The sequence below is a fragment of the Arvicola amphibius genome, chromosome 2, assembly GCF_903992535.2.
Source record: "Arvicola amphibius chromosome 2, mArvAmp1.2, whole genome shotgun sequence".
Classification (NCBI taxonomy): Eukaryota; Metazoa; Chordata; class Mammalia; order Rodentia; family Cricetidae; genus Arvicola; species Arvicola amphibius.
The window spans coordinates 107,499,204-107,516,748 of NC_052048.2; the positions used below are offsets into that span (position 1 = coordinate 107,499,204).

General features: G+C 53.6%; 2 protein-coding genes across 5 annotated transcripts; one reads left to right on the forward strand and one right to left on the reverse strand.

Annotated features, from left to right (window-relative positions):
• Nucleotides 1-263: 263 nt before the first annotated feature.
• Ilvbl (ilvB acetolactate synthase like) lies at nt 264-9,578 on the forward strand. 4 transcript variants are annotated; one of them, XM_038320264.2, is made up of 16 exons: nt 264-376; nt 905-1,049; nt 2,383-2,584; nt 2,714-2,841; nt 2,944-3,082; nt 3,178-3,289; nt 4,828-4,927; nt 5,222-5,319; nt 5,425-5,561; nt 6,480-6,614; nt 8,093-8,207; nt 8,298-8,467; nt 8,542-8,612; nt 8,691-8,762; nt 8,941-9,046; nt 9,136-9,578. In XM_038320264.2, the coding sequence occupies exons 2-16, from the start codon at nt 915-917 to the stop codon at nt 9,312-9,314; spliced, it is 1,899 nt and encodes a 632-aa protein (XP_038176192.1). In that variant the 5' UTR covers nt 264-376; nt 905-914; the 3' UTR covers nt 9,315-9,578. The 4 variants fall into 4 exon arrangements, with proteins under 4 accessions (XP_038176192.1, XP_038176190.1, XP_038176193.1 ...); XM_038320262.2 differs by having other exon boundaries at nt 280-415; XM_038320265.2 differs by having other exon boundaries at nt 373-511.
• Nucleotides 9,576-16,708, reverse strand: Syde1 (synapse defective Rho GTPase homolog 1). Its single transcript, XM_038320261.1, has 8 exons — nt 16,580-16,708; nt 14,666-15,007; nt 13,862-14,506; nt 13,489-13,703; nt 12,435-12,561; nt 12,094-12,254; nt 11,186-11,411; nt 9,576-10,973 (listed from the first exon to the last, which is right to left on the reverse strand). The coding sequence occupies exons 1-8, from the start codon at nt 16,665-16,667 to the stop codon at nt 10,576-10,578; spliced, it is 2,202 nt and encodes a 733-aa protein (XP_038176189.1). The 5' UTR covers nt 16,668-16,708; the 3' UTR covers nt 9,576-10,575.
• Nucleotides 16,709-17,545: the final 837 nt, after the last annotated feature.

The following is a 17,545-nucleotide window of genomic DNA, read 5'->3' on the forward strand; positions in this document are numbered from 1 at the left end:
GACATACACTGGGGAAAGGGACTTGTGGGGAAGATCGGAGTGTGTAAAAGGTGATGGGTCCTCAGATGCTGGATATCTGGAAGGTTGCTGAACGAGGCTGACACCAAACACTATGGATTCCTCTAAACATCATGCAAAGCCATAGTGGTCCAGGAAGGGGCGGGTCTTGCGTGTGTCTTTGGAGCTGGGGCAATGTCAGCCAATTGGAGGCGAAGGGAGAGAAGCGACCAATGATAAACGGCTCTTGCGGGTGACTCTGCCAACGAGGCTCCAGTTCGGCGCACGCACGCGCGCGTCGCGCTGGACTCCGGGACGCTGCAGAGCTAAGGGGCCCAAAGGGATAGTACCGCGCGCGCCCGAGTCACGTGTCCCAGAGGTGCCCGAGTTCCTCCGGAGTCAGGGACATTTTCTATAGGCAAGGGTCATAGGTCCTTGAGGTGGGGTGTGTGTGTCTGTGAGGTGGAGTTGGAGGAGCATCCGACTGCAATGTGATCTCGGCCGAAGGACAAAGGTCTAGAGTTAGGTCGGGGGCGGTGGGCTGGGCGATCCGGTGGGGGTGTGGCCTTACGACTCGAAGAAGTAAGCATGGAGCGGGCTCTCCGCTGAGGTCGAGTCCTGCGATGAGGAGGGCGGGGATGCCCACGGGTTTACTACCAAATAGATAAGTAGAGACCACAACTCTCTTCCGATGCTGCTGTGATCCCTGCGCTGGCCTACTTTAGATTGGAGGTGGTGACGTCAGGGGGCGGAGTTAGCCGAATTAGGGGTGTGGCCTCAGTCCAGCCTAGTTGCGTCTGTGGGCGTGGCGTGGCAGCTAGGGGGCGTGGCACAGAAGCGGGTGGACGATCCTTCTTCCGGATTAGATTATAGTGCTCAGGTTCTGGCTCTGTGCTTTCTTACTTAGATTCCGCCTCATGGAGACTCCCGTGGCCGCCGCACCTGCTGGGGGTTTCTTCCCCTCGTTCCTGCTCCTGGCGTTTGGGACACTGGTGGCTGCTGTGGTGGGCACCGCTCACAGACTGGGGCTCTTCTATCAGCTGATGCACAAGGTGCTTACGGCCGGAGGAGAGGAGGGCTACGGGTTAGGAGGAGGGGCCTGAAGGCTTTCCTCCAGCTCATCCACTGTGCTGGTGGGTAAAGCGAGTCTCGACTAGTTCAGAGTGGTTGGGAGATTCTTTACAGAGCTTTGTCCCTTTGCCAAACTGTTTTTGGGCTCTGGACTTTGTATCTAGTTCGAGATAAAGGGGAAACTGTCGCTGTCTGGATAGCACACACTCTGCCTACCTCCATACCCAGGGGCCTGAGTCATTTTAACATAGCAGGCTTTTAAAACATAGTGGGATTGGTGGGTGGAAGGCAGGCAGGGGAGGGACTGGGCTCTGATACTAGGCTACACAGGGGTTCAAAGCTCTTCCGAGGGAGGGACTTTCTTAACAAATCTCTTACCATCGAAATAGGTGCTATCATTTCTGTCCTTGTGCCCACAAGAGGAAACCGATCTACAGAAAAGTTTAGTATTTGCTCTAGATGACAGGTTTGGAAAGAGCTGACCCCACGCGTCATATTCTAAATCACTTGCTCCATTGTGAGAAAATTTTGCCCCCCACTCAGTCCTTTCTCTTCTAGTGGAGCTGTGTCAGTGACCTTGAGGTGTGTGTGTGGCGGTTGGAAACTACACGTTACTGAGGATGCTTGGATGCTCAGGGCAGTCTGTGCCAGGAGGCACTTCCGTGCTAGGCATGTGGCAGCTGGCAGCGTGTCAGCTGGACGCGAGGCTCATGAGCAGAGTGAGAGGGAGGCAATAGGCTGGAATTAGCACTCCAGGTGCCAGGCCCTGCAGGGATACCAGAAAGCAGGCACGAGGCCAAGCCAGGGGCCTTCGGCCTCTTGCCAAGCTCCCCTGTGTTCTGTAGATCTGCCCTCATTTTCTCCTGACTGGTTGAGTATCTCTGGAGCAGGCGATGTAATCTACTGAGCCACGTAAGAACATAGCCCCTATCTTAGCCTGCTACTTGGTAGGCTAAGAAAAGATGACCACAGGTTCAAACTCAGCCTAGGCGACACAGGGGTTCAAAGCCATTCTGGGAAGCCTAGGGAGACCTTTAAAACGTCAAAAGGCTTATGCGGCAGCTCAGTGGTAGAGCGGTTGTCTGACATGGTCTGTACATTGGGTTCAGTCCTCAGTGCTGCTGCGGAAAGAACGGGGAAAGTCTTGGCGTCCTTGGCTGTAGGAAAAAAGAGAACAGTAAGATTTGCTAAGACAGCATACCGTGACTGTTTGCTATAGTGTGGTATGTCCCTAACCAACATCTGTGTTCTTCTGCCCTCTCCCTCTGCTCGTGGGCTGGCCTGCTGCCTTTTTCCTCATCCCCCCTGGCTCAGGTGGACAGGACAAGCATTCGGCATGGTGGGGAGAGTGTGGCGGCTGTGCTCAAGGCCCATGGTGTGCGTTTTGTCTTCACACTGGTTGGTGGGCACATTTCCCCACTGCTGGTAGCCTGCGAGAAGCTGGGCATCCGTGTGGTAGACACACGCCATGAGGTCACCGCTGTCTTTGCTGCCGATGCTGTGGCCCGCCTGACTGGTAAGGGTAGCATGTGGAGGGCCGGGGCTGGTGGGACAGTGACATGGAACCTGTACACGAGAGGCAGAGGTGTGGGGGTGGGATGATGGCTGGCAGGGTGGCATGGTTGTCATCAGATCTGTCTTCCAGGGACAGTGGGCGTGGCAGCAGTGACAGCTGGTCCTGGCCTTACCAACACAGTGACCGCAGTGAAGAATGCTCAGGTGGCCCAGTCTCCGGTCCTGCTTCTGGGTGGGGCTGCCAGCACCCTGCTGCAGGTGTGTAGTAAGAGAAGCGGGCCTTGTCCTTAAGCATGGTCAGAGTCCCCAGGAAAAGCTTTCTGAGCTTACCTGATAACCATCCCACCCCTTTTCTGCCAGAAACGGGGAGCACTCCAGGCCATTGATCAGATGTCTCTGTTCAGACCGCTTTGCAAGTTTTGTGCCTCTGTGCGAAGGGTACGAGACATCGTACCTACCCTGAGGGCCGCAATGGCTGCTGCCCAGTCAGGCACCCCAGGTAGGTGGAGGAGGGAGCTGGATAGCAATAAGGCCCTGGGGCTCAGAGGTTGCAACAGCAGGCACCATAGGCTCAGAGTCTTCCTGTCCCTGCAGGTCCGGTGTTTGTGGAGCTGCCTCTGGATGTGCTGTATCCCTACTTCATGGTAGAGAAGGAGATGGTGCCAGCCAAGCCGCCCAAGGGCCTCATGGGTCGAGTGGTCTCCTGGTGAGAACTACCAATCCTCTACACGCCTCCTCCATTGTCCACCTTTTTTCTCAGTCTTCTCCCCCCACACACCCTCCTTCCCTTCTCATGTGAGTACATGTGAATTCTGAGGAGCCAGCTCTGGGGAGAGAATTCCATGTAAAAGCAATGCGTGTGTAAAGGTCCCGAGGCAGGAGGGTACTTAGTAGGTTTGGGAAGGCAAGGCACGGAGGTTGAGAGGTTTTCCTACCTCCTTTTTTTCTCCTCTTTCTCCATCTCTGCCACCTCCACATTCCTGAGCTTCTTCGTCTTCTCCCTTTACTTGTTCTTGACCCTCCCTTCCCAGATATTTTGTGGGCCAGATCTCTGCGCAAGATAGCAAGATAGGCATTGGGTGTCGTCAGTGGACAAGATATTCAGGTTCCTGTGCACTGGTTTGTGAAAATTGTTCTGAGGACCAGATCAAGCAAAAGTGATTTTGGTCTTAACTTACTCAGGCCCAGAACTCTGTGTGGCCCAGGCTGTTCAGAAACTTGAAAATCCTCCTCTCTCAGCCTCTGAAATGCTGGAATCACCGACAGGTGCTCCAGGCCTGTTGGAAGTCTTGTTCTTAAGGCTCCCAGCCTCCAGTCATCTGGTCCTCTTTTCTCCCTGTCCTTTCTCTCAGCGTCACCTGGAAGGCTGGCTCTCTTCCTGCCTCCCCTTTATGTATTTTTATTTTTATTGGTTTTATTGATAGGAGTTAGTTTTGGAGCCCGTGCTGGCTCACAGTTGGGGGTCAGTCCTCTTGACTCAGTATCTCTGGTGCTGGATGGTCTTTCCTTTTTAAACCATGTCCCTGTGGCTTCCCATGTTCTTGGCCTCATCTTAGGTCCTTGCAGCCTTGACTCAAACAGACGAGACAGGCTTTAGCTCTGTGCTCTGGCTGTTTCTTCCTGACACTTGTGCCTGTCTTTAGTGAGACGGCGTGTTCCTTGAGGGCAAGGCCTGGGCAGGATTTCTTTTTGTGTCTCAGGGCCTTAGAAACTTGAGGCCTGGGGCCCAGTGAGTGGGGCGACAGAGAGAGACACTGCAGGAGTGAATGGGTGACATTAATTACTACCACGGCCAGAGCATTTTGCTAAGTGTTTGCCTCCTCCCCTTCTGGTGGTGTTGGAGGTGGAAACTAAGGCTTCATATACACCAGGCCAGGCTTTAACACCGAGCCACAGTCCCAGACCACAGCAGGCCTCATCACCTAAGAGGGTAGCAATGGAAGCTTTCCCAGTCTGCAGAGGAGGAAGCTCAAAATGGTAAAGTCACACAGCTGGGACACTGTGGGGCAGGGTCTAACCCACCGGTCCAGTTTCTGTGCAGGCAATCTCTGCTCGTGTTTTATGTCCGGGGGCTATGTCAGATTAGGGTGGTTATCTGAAAGGAGGAATAAGCACCTGGTGACTTAGCCATTTAGTGTCCCTGTGTCATGATTTTCGTCCGATTCCTTTCCTGGCCCCTTGGCTTTCCTCAGCCTCCAGAATGCTGTATTAACTTTAGTAAGTGATTCCTCCCTGTTCTCACAGGTACTTACAGAACTGCCTGAACAATCTCTTTGTTGGCGCTTGGGAGCCTCATCCTGAAGGACCTCTGCCCCTGGACATTCCCCAGGCGTCTCCCCAACAGGTGAATCAACTCTCTTACCTGGCCTAGGACTCCCACTTGGCAAGGCCTTGGCAGATCTTCTCTCTTGGCCAGTGCTGGGCCTCAATCCTGTGGGCTCATGGGAACCCCAAGATGGCCCTTTACATTTTTAGAGAATGTTTGTGTGTTTGTGTTGCGTTTATACCACTACTTGCATGTGGAGGTCGGAATACAACTGTGTGGAATTGATTCTCTCTTTCTGCCTTGACATAAGCTCCGGGGGCACGGTCTTGCCAGACTGTGGGATGGCCTTTTGATCTCTACCTGTCACGCCAGGTCCAGCGCTGTGTGGAGATCCTGAGCCGGGCCAAGAGACCCCTGCTGGTGCTGGGGAGCCAGGCTCTGCTACCCCCGACCCCTGCCAGCAAGCTTAGGTGAGGAGTTCCCACCCTGTCTTAGAACAGTGGTCTTGGTCTCTGGTGTTCCAGTGGCCTTGGTCATACTGACATCTGCTCTACCTGGACTCTCCCCGCCCACAGGGCTGCTGTGGAGACCCTAGGAGTCCCTTGCTTCCTGGGGGGGATGTCTCGGGGGCTGCTGGGCCGCAACCACGCTCTCCATATTCGGCAGAATCGCAGTGCTGCCCTGAAGAAAGCAGATGTTGTTGTCCTGGCAGGTGGGCTCGGCCTCCCATTCTTCCCTTCGTCCCCGTCCTTCTCCATCCTCATGTCCAGCACCCTTCCTTCGTGATCGCCCCTACTTCCTCTGCATCCACCCCTCCCCTTCTAAAGGCCTTCGAACAAGCTTGAATGCACAAGCCGGCAAACACCTCAGACTGCAGCTTTGTGCTGTGACCTGGCTTCCCCCAGAGCAAGCATGCCCTGTGGGCACTTGCCGTGTAATACACACATTTTTACACAAACCATTTTGTATCCCGTCAGTCACATGACAGGTGTACCCTTTCAGCTCTTGCTCTGTACATCTGTGTACTGTAAGTGGTTTTCTTGGGTGGAGTTTGAATGTGTGTACACAAGCCAGCGGTTGGCTGGGAAACCGCTGGGCCATGTCATTCACAAGACCACAGTCGTGTATATGAACTGTCACTGACTGAAACATTGATAGGCTGTACAGGACTGTAATGGTACCCCATATCCAGTGGCTCATCATAATCCTCCCTTCCCTTGTGGTGTTGAGGCTATTAGAATACAAGGCCTTGTACATGCTAAATGAGTTTTCTGCTACCCCCAAACCCTCATGACCTTTTGACCTTGTCTCTCAGTATGGCACACTGTTGCTTTTGCCATGGTTTCTTGATCAGAGCCAGTCAAGAGGCCTGCCCAGAATCAAGAACTGGAAAGTCCTGCTGGGTAGATGGCCTCGTGGGTAAAAATGCTTGTTGCTAAGCCTGATAACCTGAGTTTGATCCCTGGACCCCACATAGTGGGAGTAGAAAACCACCCTCTGCAACATGTTTTTCACCCCCAATGTAAACATCTGTAAGGTTCCTGCAAGTGGTACAGATGTCCTACATTCAGTGTGTCACAGTGGATCAGGAGTGAGGTAGTGCCCACTGACACCCTGTCTGTCACCCCAGGAGCTGTATGTGATTTCCGCCTGTCTTACGGCCGCGTTCTCAATCGCAAGAGCAAAATCATCATTGTCAATCGGAACCGGGATGATATGTTGCTCAACTCAGACATCTTCTGGAAGCCCCAGGAGGCTGTGCAGGGTGAGCATACCCCTGGGGTCCCTACCACTTGCATGGCTTCTTTCATCTGGCCTCTGTTGAAACTTCAACTGAATGTCAGGTCTGGCCCCTGAACCAGGGGACACTTGGACAACCTGAGACACATTTGGCTTGCAGACTGATTGGTGCTTCTGAAGGAATGGAGGTAGGGTGGGTGCAGAGGGAGGTTTGGGATTTTGCATGTCATCAACTCCTGTATGCTGCCTGCTGCTGCTTTCGACTGGCCCATGACCCCTTAGTCTCTCTGTTATTCTAACCCTCCTGATTTTCGTCCGCTTTCCATGCCATACCCTGACCACTATTCTAAGGATATAGACTCTCTTGTAGAATAGGGAACAGGGTCCTTTAGGATTTAACCAGAGAATTGATTCCACCCTGTGTGTTAGAGACAGTCCCTCCCAGAAGTTGATGAGCAGCAGGTGGAAGATGGCAGGCTAGGCAGGGAGGGACTGATAGAAGGAGCTAGACAGTCAGGGGATGATGCTGCATGCCTGTGATTCCAGCTACTTGGTGGCAGGGAGGTGAGGGAACAGAGACCAGATTATCTATTTGAGGCCTTAGCAAGATCAATCTCAAAATAAAAGAACTCCAGCGTCATCTGTGATAGTACACGCTTAGGTTTTGTTTGTTTGGAAACAGGGTCTCACTATGTAGCTCTAGCTGTCTTGGAACTCACTGTGTAGATCAGGCTGGCCTTGAACTCACAGAGATGTGCCTGCCTCTGTCCACCAAGTGCAAGGATTAAAATGTGCCACTACAGATGGTGGTGGTGGTGTACACTTGTAATTCCAATATGGAATCAGGAGAACCACTGAGAGTTTGAGCCAAATCCTTGGTGAATAGTGAGTTTAAGGCTAGCCTAGGCTGCAGTGTGATATCTTGCCGCCCCCCCAAAAAAAGCCTGAGTGGGGTGGGGTGGTAAGTTTGGAGGCACGGGCCTCCCACTAAGAAGGCAGAGGCAGGTAAATTTCTGAGTTTAAGGCCAACCTGTTCTACATAGAGAGTTCGAGGCCAGCCAGTGCTACATAGAGAAACCCTGTCTCAAAATAGAAAGTAACACAAAATAAACAATGAAATAAAAAACCACCACGAAAGTAGTGCCCATATGCTTGGGCTCGGAAGACTTCCTTGGTGGGTGACATATTTTGGAGGCAGACTTGACGGTAACTTGGTGCCTCTGGGTTATGAGGGGCAGGGAGATAATGAAGCCAGCCCAAGTTTCCAACTTCCCTGCACCTCATTTATCAGGTCTTGCCTTCTGTCTTGCCAAGACACCTGCACCAGTTCTCAAAGGCTCTTGGAGGGGCTTTACCAGCTTTGTCCTGTGAACGCCTCTGGCCTGCTTTCCTCTCAGATGCTGCCGTTGGCTTCCTGTTACATTTGGGCCTCTGGCGCTGGAAGGGCAGGAGGAAGCTGCTTCCTGGCAGCTGGCCCTATAGCTGTGCGTTCTTCTTTTCTAGGAGACGTGGGTTCCTTCATGCTCAAGCTGGTGGAAGGCCTTCAGGGCCAGGTGTGGGCCTCAGATTGGGCTGAGGAGCTTCGGAAAGCCGACCAGCAGAAGGAACAGACGTATCGGTCAGTCTGGGTAGAGTCAACATGGCAAGGGTAAGGAGTGGAGGAGGTCATGGCCAACCAGCCCTACTGACCTCCAGTGTCCTGTTTCAGGGACAAGGCTGCAACGCCTGTGTCTCAGCACCTGAACCCAGTGCAGGTGTTACAGCAGGTAGAGGAGACTCTGCCTGACAACGCACTTCTTGTGGTTGATGGTGGGGACTTTGTGGCCACAGCTGCCTACTTGGTACAGCCCCGAGGGCCCCTGCGCTGGCTCGATCCTGGTAAGGAAAGGCCCATACCCGGGGCAGCTTGCACTGCATGGACCCTTCACAGCAATTTGCTCCTATCTTCCTAGGAGCCTTTGGGACTCTGGGAGTTGGTGCAGGGTTTGCACTTGGGGCTAAGCTGTGTCAGCCGGATGCCGAGGTGAGGCATTGGATGTGGGAGACTTGCTGCTTTCTGGGCTGTGAACCACCCTAACTGCCCTGGGTCCCCCCCTACCAGGTTTGGTGCCTGTTTGGGGATGGTGCCTTTGGCTACAGCCTCATCGAGTTTGACACGTTCGTGAGACACAAGGTGACTGGGCTGTCTTGAGGGAAGCTTATGGGATATGGGTTCTGGGATATGTCATCCAGGGTGAGCTGTGGAGGCTGGAGGGAGAGGGCTTCCCTCAGTGGGCCACAGGCCTGTCTTGTGGCTGGTCAGACCTTTGGACTGATGGCTGTTATGTGGCCTTTTTTTTTTTCCCCTATAGATACCAGTGATGGCCTTGATAGGGAATGATGCAGGTTGGACCCAGATTTCTCGGGAGCAGGTGTCCAGGTTGGGCAGTGACGTGGCCTGTAGCCTGGCTTACACTGGTGAGGGGTCAGAATATTTTATGTCCAGTTGGGTCTCTGTTACTCTCCTTGTTGGACCCTCTGCTACTGTCTGATTTATTTTCTTTCAGATTATCACAAGGCAGCCATAGGTCTGGGGGCCCAGGGATTGATACTGTCACGGGACAATGAGGATCAAGTGGTCAAGGTACTTCGTGAAGGCCAGCAGCTGTGCCGGGAGGGCCATGCAGTCGTGGTCAACATCCTGATCGGGAGGACAGATTTCAGAGATGGCTCCATTTCCGTATAGGGCCCGTGCATGGGTTAGTGTGCTTGACTCTGTACCTGGACTATGCCTGGCCCAAGTTTTCATCCTTATCTGCTCCGAGCTTGTCTCACAAGGCTCAACAATTCTACAACCCTCCGAGTGGGTAATGGAGGGATCAAAGCTCAAAGAGGCACCTTGGCGACCCTGGGTAGCAGCTCTTTCCACAGGCCCAGCCGTCCACCTTTCTCCCGCTTACAGACTGAATAAACCTCCTAGACACATGAGCCCAAGGACTCAGTCACATAACATGTGTATACTGGTTTATTTATTGTCCACAAAGGTCGAAGTAGTGGAAAAGAAATGGGAGACTGGAAGGGGACCTCATTCTTCCACTTGATCTCTGGGAATTTGGGGGTACCTGGGATGGCAAATACTATCCCAACTTATGGTCCCTGAAAGAGTTCCACATGCCCACTCCAGAGAGGCCAGTGCACACAGCACACAAGTCCTCACACAGACACACACATGCATGGAGGCAATAAATATTTTCCGTACCAAAGTGCCCCTAACCTGATACCTCAGGTGGGGTCCCTCCAAAGGGGAGGGGTTAAGTGCTCAGTTTTTCAGGGGTGGGAAAGGGCTGCTGGGGAAAGGAAGGGTCAGACTCTGTCTCTACTTGCTGGTTAGAGGTTCATCTTGGAGGTCTTCCCTAGAAGAGAGGGTTGGGGGAAATCAGCTGTTTTGCTATAGGCCTCAGCTGCCCTTTCACAGATGGCGGCCACGTCTGGGGCCATGTCCCTTAAGAAGAACCTCATGGCTGTCCTTAGAGAGACAGAGTGTAGTGCTTGATGCTAATACTGGTTTGGTTGGCAGCAGCAAGAGGGTTGATTAGGGATGTCTCAACACCCCAGAGTGATGCTCACAGTAATTGGTGTTCCCCTACAAAGGGGGAGGCAAGAGAGGCCAGCCTAGCAAGCAGAACTGTCTCTGGCAGCAAGAGAAGCCCTGGTGCTCAGGAGAGAGGCTATGGCATCAGTGCTTAAAATGCCAAGAGCCTGGTCTTTGCAACTAGGGCCCAAACAATTGGCACTAGAAGCTGGGAATGATTCTTAGCATAGGAGGATGGTCCCTTGGCAACTCCTTAGCACAGGAGCTCAGCCTGAGCAACTCTGGTCAGTTCCTTTTAGGTCATCAGGGCACTGCCTTAGTAACTTGGAATCCAGTCACCAGTAACCAGAACCTGGTCCTTAGCAACCCGGAAGCAATTCCTTATTAGCCAGAGTCCAGCACCTGCTTCAAGGACTCAGAGACACACATTGATCTGCTTGGAGAGTTCTCTCTCCAGATCCAGGATGAGTGCATCAAAGTCTTTGAGATTCAGGTGTGGGTTGAAGGGTGCATCAAACTCATCTTCGAAGTCAGTAGTGCCCCTCTGCTCTCCGGTCTCATCATCATCTTCCTCACTGTCTGTCACGTGGTCATAGTCAGGCCCCGACAGGAAGTCCCGTCCATGCGGCAGTAAGTCTCTTCCACACACACTCCAGTCGCCTGCATAGCGGTTGCTTGGGGGGCTTTCAGGGCCTCCGCGACCTCGGGGCCGAGTCACCACTTCGGGGCCCACCAGTGGCAAGTGCAGAGGTGGCTGTCGTTTGGGTCGCAAATAAGGTGCTACGTCCGAGGCCTCTGGTGGTCGGCGGGTATCTGCGGGGGGGGGGGGGGGGAGGAGGGATGGTTTCACAGGGAGGGTTATGAGATGTGATGCAGGGAAGTAGCATCTAGGTGCCTGATTGGCCTTCAGAGAGGCAAGCTTACAAGTTTATCCCCCAAGGGGCGTGGCCTTCCTTATATTCCTGCCCATGATTAGCTAGTAGGGAAATATATCAGGGAGGCTGATAGGAATGGTCAATGTTCACCTGGCCAAGACTGTAGCAGGTAATGCAGGACTTCAATGTGGCGCTTGAAGTCCACAGCGCTGGTGACGCCTGGGCCTGAGCTACGGAGCCGCGGCCGAGCCGGTGTCTGTCTTGCTGGCAACAACACTGGTCCGAAGCACACTGCCAAGTTTTGGGGGGTCATGCGGTTGTGGGTGTGGAAGGAAGAAACGAGGCGCAGGTGGTCCAGGAGAAGCGTCAGCGTGGCCTGTGGAGAGGGTTGGGGGGGCAAAACGGGGCGGGGGTAAACCTGAGCCTGTTGCACTTTGTGGGACACTTAGGGGTGGCTTACAGTGGAGATACTTCAGCACAAGTTCTCATAGCCATAGGGAGGTGTTAGCATTTAGGAATGTATTTTGCTGAATACAAATATTTTGTTGAAATTAAGGCCAAGGACAATTTAGCTTTGGACTGGAAGGGTTTGAACTCCAACCCACTCCATGTGAGGCAATATTAGCATGAACTTTATTTTACAGATGAACAGAGCACAGTTTCAAGGACTTTCTCAAGATCCCACAGCCAGGAATTTCCCTTGCATTAGGCTGGCAGACCTGCTGGCTCAGTTTGCTACACAGCCCAGGCTGCCTTGGAAGTAGCTATGTATCTTAGGCTGGTGTCCTAACTCAATCCTCTTGCCTTTGACTAGGAGTAGAGGCCTGTAACACTATGCCTGCCTAGAGGGTGAGTTTTGGACCAATCTTGGCTGTTTGACCTTGGGCAAATCACTAAACTGAGCCTTGGTTTCCTAATCCAGGGACTGACAGATAATAACATGAGCTTTGCTGGGATGTGATGATCCCTTATGCTCACTACATCTCAGGCATGGTTAAAGTGTTTCACTGCTATCAACTACTCTATAATGTCCCAATGTTCCCAGCAGGGTCACTCACTCTCTCCACATCTGGCAGGCAGCTGAGGAGCCCTCTGGTGCCTTCAGGACCCAGGGAAGCCCTGCTTGGATGTCCTTGGGCCATGGCCTCCAGCACCACCTGGTAGAGGGGCTGGGTGATGAGCGGAGTAGGCAGCTCCCGGAGATAATCCTTGAGGATGCCTGTGGACAGAGGGGTCCCTCTGGTTAAGACACCCTGGCTCCTGAAACCAGAGGGGTCACTGGGCTGACAGTAGTAGTGGGAAGAGGGCAGGTATAAGAAGTGAGAACAAGATCAGAGAGAAGGGAGGAGGTTTCATTGGAGGAGGGAACGAGCAGGCAGGGGAGAGGGGCTAGGTGGACCTGTGATGACATTGATATCAGGGTACACATCTTCAGAGAGGCACACAGCTGCACTATCCTGCTCAAAGGCATCCCGAAGCTCTTTCTTCACTGCTGCTGAGCCACACAGACGGTACAGCCCCACTACCTGGGGATACAGACAGAGAAAGGATGTCTTACTGCAGCTACAGGCAAGGACTGTTGGGTTGGGGCTGGATGTCTGGACAAGGGTGACATTGGGGGTTTTGTCCTGGGAGGGTGGGACCATTCACACGCATCTTCACTGGCTGCCTTCCCACAGACGCAACGACTGTTATAAGTGCCCCTGGGCCAGGACTAGTAGCTCAGCACAGCAGTTCAGCCAGGACAGGAGGATCACCTGGGCCATAGGCTACAGAGTGTGCTCAAGGCCAGCCTGGGCTGCTTAGCGAAAGCCTGTCTCCCAAAGTAAAAAGATGGCTGGGAGTGTGACTCAATGGTAAAGTGCTTGCTGAGCATGTATGAGGCCCTAGGTTCAGTCCCCCAGCACCAGAAAAACCAACATCCCAGATACACACCCAGCTTTCTAAATCCCTTAATTTGGACCGCCTCCTCCGACTTCATAGTTCATATCTTCCAGGAAGCCCTCTTTGACTAGCTCAGACCCCACCCCTTTTGATTATTTATTTATTTATCTATCTATTTATCTATTTATTTATTTACTTATTTATCTATCTATCTATCCATTCATTCATTCATTTATAATCTTACTGTGTTGCTCAGCTGCCCTTGAATTTTCCATCTTGCCCTAGCATTTCTAGTGCTGGGGCGTATACCACCATGCTAGGCTATCTCCTTTCTTAACTACCCTCTGAGCTGCAGTTTGGCATCCGCGAACTGTCTGTCATCTCTCTCACTCCAGGAGACTGAGCTCTGTGAGGGCTGAGATACTGTAATAAATGGACAGATGACCCGTTGGTCCTGGTGCTGCGGGGGAGGATTTCTTTTCCCTCGGTGAGTGTCGGATCCCAGAACAGCTCAGGTTGGTGAAGGGGTTCCAAAGAGTAAGGTAGCAGGAGTGGGTACTGATGCTCACCCGCAGCCCGCGGCATTCGATCTGCCCCACACACTTTCGAATGATGAGAGGCACCTGGCCAGGCGACTGTTCACGTTCTACCAGTAGCTGCAGAGGTAGCCCGAAGACACGGGGCTCCACTGTGTCAGGGGCTTCTTGCTGTTCAGACAGTGTTAGCTTGGCATAAAGAAGTCCCTGGGGTTCCAGACGAATGGCCAATTGTTGGGCCTGGCACCCTAAAGATGCAAGGAGGACTGAGTTAGTTCTGTCCCAAAGGTTCTTGTGTCCTGGCTCCCCTCATCTGGGACAAACCCTCCTTTGTGGAGCCCAGCCCTCCTGGGTGCTGTGGGAGGTCTTGGTGTTGCTTTTCCTTCCTAGAAGTCCCATGTCTTACCTCGAAAGATGGTTGGCAGTAACACAGTGCCCTGGGCACAGGGCCGGTGCCGCCTTACACCGGGATCCCATGCAAGTACCAGGGCCCGCAGCAGCCGAGCAGCCTCCAGCTCCAAGTGGAAGGTGTGGTCCAGTCTCAGGAAGTCTGGTCCACCTCGAAGTGGCCCTGTGCGGGCCCGAGCTACCCCATCCACTTGGAGAAGGCAGCAGAGATCTCGAGGAGTGGCCCCTGGAGTTGGCCGCAGACCCCCTAGCCCATACAGGTGCAGGCTGAGACGCCCCCAGAGTGCAGCTGGGGGCGCCCGAGCTGATGAGCCCACCTCATAGGGCCGGAAGGCAGTGGGTGATGGTGGTCCCCCAGGACGCTCGGGAGAATCACCATCGCTGAGGTACCCACCCCTTGGGCTCCTAGTGCCTCCAGCCACTGATGCCTGCCCAGGAGTCCCCACACTGCTGTCCAGGTGGTAGCGGCTGATGACAGAGCCTGCTGGGGCGGTTCTCTCTCGTTCCCGGGCAGTGCGGGTACTTCTTAAGCTCAGGCGGCGACGCAGCTCTGGCAACTTCTTCATCTTCATAGAGAGGCGCCTAGCAGGGCCTGGGGACTTGGTACGGGAAGTTTTGGTAGAGGGGCTGGTAGGGACTGCACCTGTAGGGAGAGCAAATCTCAGGTGACAGGCCTGAGCCTGGGGTATGATGCTTGTAGTCCTTAGGGGGCTGGGTATGATGAGCCTTGGGCACAAGTGGTTTGGAGTGTGAGGTTTGTGCATGCTTGCAGGTGGGAATGAGTGTAAAGCTTTGCGCCTACCTTGGATGATTGTGCCTTCCGTATCAGAGGAGACTGGCTTTGATCCCAAGGGCTCAGGTGCTGGTGGTCTGGGGTCTTCTTCAGGGATGGGGTTGTACCAAATCTCACCAGCAGGCTCCCCACTGCTAGGTGTCCCAGGCCCCAAAGGTATCTCCTCTGGTGGTTTGGCTCCACTTAGCACCCACCGGCGGCTGCTGGGCTCTAGGCTTTGCAGGTAGGCCCCCCGAGCAGGGCTCCGAGGTGCCTCTGGGCTGGGAGGTCCCTCTGCTCCAGCCTGGGACCCTTCAATGATTTGAGGCTCTGGTTCTGGGGGATTGGGCTCTGAGCGCGGGGCTGGGCGGCCTAGTGGAAAACGAAGGGAGTAAGACCCAGCTCTCAAGTCTGGCCCACCGCAACAGTCGCGCTACTTTGTTTTGCTTCAGCCCTCATTTACAGAGTCCATGGAAGCCCTTTACCATCCGGGAGCCTAAGTCGCTGCCCCTTGGGACCTATTGTTTTGTTTGGTCCTAGCAACTAGTCAATACCTTCTCAGTCTCTAGTTTGGAAGTCCCTTGCTCTAGCCCCTAGCACTCCAAGGGGGAACTGTAACTAGCCGTGACTCCAGTTCAGATATTCTTGGAACCTCAGGTCATTTTAGCTCTGTCTCCCCTCTTGAGATCTCTCATTAATCCCGGTTTGGAGTCTCATGTCTGTTACTTCTCATTGAGTGGTCTTAAGTGAGTCATTTTCTGAGCCTCATGTCCTGTTTATGAGGAGATTATGTGTGCCCCCAACCCCCCGCCCCCAGCCCGCAAGGCTTGATTGAGGGAGATCAGTGTGAGAAGCAGTGTTAGACAATAGGATTTGCAGCCCAGCTCACTGCCCCAGGAGATGCTGCGGAATTGAAGGCAGGACAGGAAATATGACAAGAAGTGCTGGTTTCTTTCTTATTCAGCCCCCTCTACCATTTTCCAAATTCTGCCCCAAGGTCCTCCCAGACCTTGCTCCTCAGCCCATGCCATGTTTCTGCACTCAGTGCCCTATACACGCCTGGCACCCCCACCCCACCCCGTCTTGGCTCCATTCTCTCCCTGACATCATGGTTGATTTCCTGTGTGTGTTTATGTGTGGGCACCCGGGTCCCTTCTCTGGCCCTGGGAACCTTGGGACTCACTGGGAAAGGCCAGGGAGGCGGGGTCAGACTCATAGTGTGGTGGCCTCCCTCCTTTGACTGGTTCCTTTCCAGGCTCCCTACCCTATACAGCTATCATTTCTCTAAGATCCTGTCTTGCTTGCCAATAGACCCCCAGATTTAAGCACCTCCTATTCCTACCCTCTAGCACTCTGCTTCACTTCTCTGTCATCAGTGGCACAGTCCAAAGGATTGTTTAAAGTCAGTTTACAGGCCGTGGACAAATCACCCAACAGCCACATGCCTCAGTTTCTCTTTCTGAGTAAGGAGGACAGTTTCTTGGGGCTGCCCACGGTAGGTGCGGCTGCACGCTCTGGTGCGGTGATGGCACAGAGGTGGGGAAAGGCTGCAATAACAGATATAACCCCGGAATACGTTTCTCGGGTACAGGAGTGCGTCCCCCATCTCTCATCCTACAGTGCTCCCAGTGCCCAACCCCTGGCCGGGTGGCACAGCGGGTCCTCCGGCCACCCTCCAGGCGTCCCGTCGAGGCCCCATTTCCTGTCAGGGGCGAGGCTCCGCTCCCGGGCCTCCCAAGGAACCCGCGAGGCTGGCATCTTAGGCCAGCCGCACATAACGGTCCGCTGCCCCCCGCCTTGCAACGATCTGGTCCATATTCCTCTCCTGCAGCAGGGCTCAGCCCCAGCTTACTCTCCCAGGTTCCGCTGCGTTTCCTACCCCGGATCTGGGGACCCCAGGCCGGGCGGGGCTCCCATCTCCTCCCCGCGAGCACCCTCACTCACCGCGCTCCTTCGCATCTGACTTTTTCCGAGGAAGTTTCTCCCGGCCCCGAAGGCGGGAGAAGGTCTTCCTGAGCAGCGGCTCGGCCATGCTGGGGCCGCGGCCCGGCCAAGTACGCGCCCCGGGGCTGCGGCCGCCCGCCCCGCCCGCCCCGCCCGCCCCCCGGCCCGCGCCGGCAGGAAGCGCATTCCGGGAATGCTTGGCCTTAACTTTTTTTTTTCTTTTCCCTTCCCGCGGCCCGAGCAGGCGATGCTGGGAGATGTAGTCGTCTTTGGCCGGGAGGGGACATGATGGGGTGCTGGGCCGATGGCCCCTCTTCAACTACAAATGTCATGACCTAGGCTGAACCTTCTGAAGCATCTCCTTGTATGATGGCATGCAGCAAATACTGTCCTGTCTCCAAAAAACGCATCCAAAGTACATATAATCCCACGTCTTTTCTCCTGTACATCGAGCCCCCACATGATTTAATACCTCACCCATGATTCTTTGGTCACTCCAGTACCATTCCTTGCCCCTTCCACCCTACCCAATTCCCTCACTCAACTCGTAATTACTACTGCTGTTTAGCAAACCATCCTCAAATTTAGTGGTGTCAAAGAGCCGTGATGCTCACCATTGCTGATATTGTCCTCTTTATATTGTCTACTTAGTGGAGAACACAGGATCATCCGGAGGCATATGCATCAGAGGCTCTTTTTTAAAAAATTAATAACGAAATACTGGAGACTGGACAACTTTATAAAGTAAATTAATTTCATGGCTCTGAAGGTCCATAGCATAGTTCTAGCATAGTCTTGGCTCTGATGACATCCTCAAAGCTGGTGGTGTCATAGTAGCACATCTTGAGACAGGAAGAGAGAAATTCTGGGTTTGGGCTCATTCTTACAACAACTTTCAAAAAATATTTTTTTTATTTATGTGTATATGTGTGTCTCTGTGTATGTCAGGTGGGTCTGGGTGCCCAC

Bases quoted from the DNA above. Each gene is read 5' to 3' on its own strand.
- Ilvbl (XM_038320264.2), top strand. From the start codon at position 915: ATGGAGACTCCCGTGGCCGCCGCACCTGCTGGGGGTTTCTTCCCCTCG. The intron at 3,290-4,827 runs GTGAGAACTACC...CTGTTCTCACAG, and splicing joins ATGGGTCGAGTGGTCTCCTG to GTACTTACAGAACTGCCTGA. The intron at 9,047-9,135 runs GTGAGGGGTCAG...ATTTTCTTTCAG, and splicing joins CTGTAGCCTGGCTTACACTG to ATTATCACAAGGCAGCCATA.
- Syde1 (XM_038320261.1), bottom strand. From the start codon at position 16,667: ATGGCCGAGCCGCTGCTCAGGAAGACCTTCTCCCGCCTTCGGGGCCGG. The intron at 15,008-16,579 runs GTGAGTGAGGGT...GTTTTCCACTAG, and splicing joins GTCAGATGCGAAGGAGCGCG to GCCGCCCAGCCCCGCGCTCA. The intron at 12,562-13,488 runs GTGAGCATCAGT...CTGTATCCCCAG, and splicing joins TCGAATGCCGCGGGCTGCGG to GTAGTGGGGCTGTACCGTCT.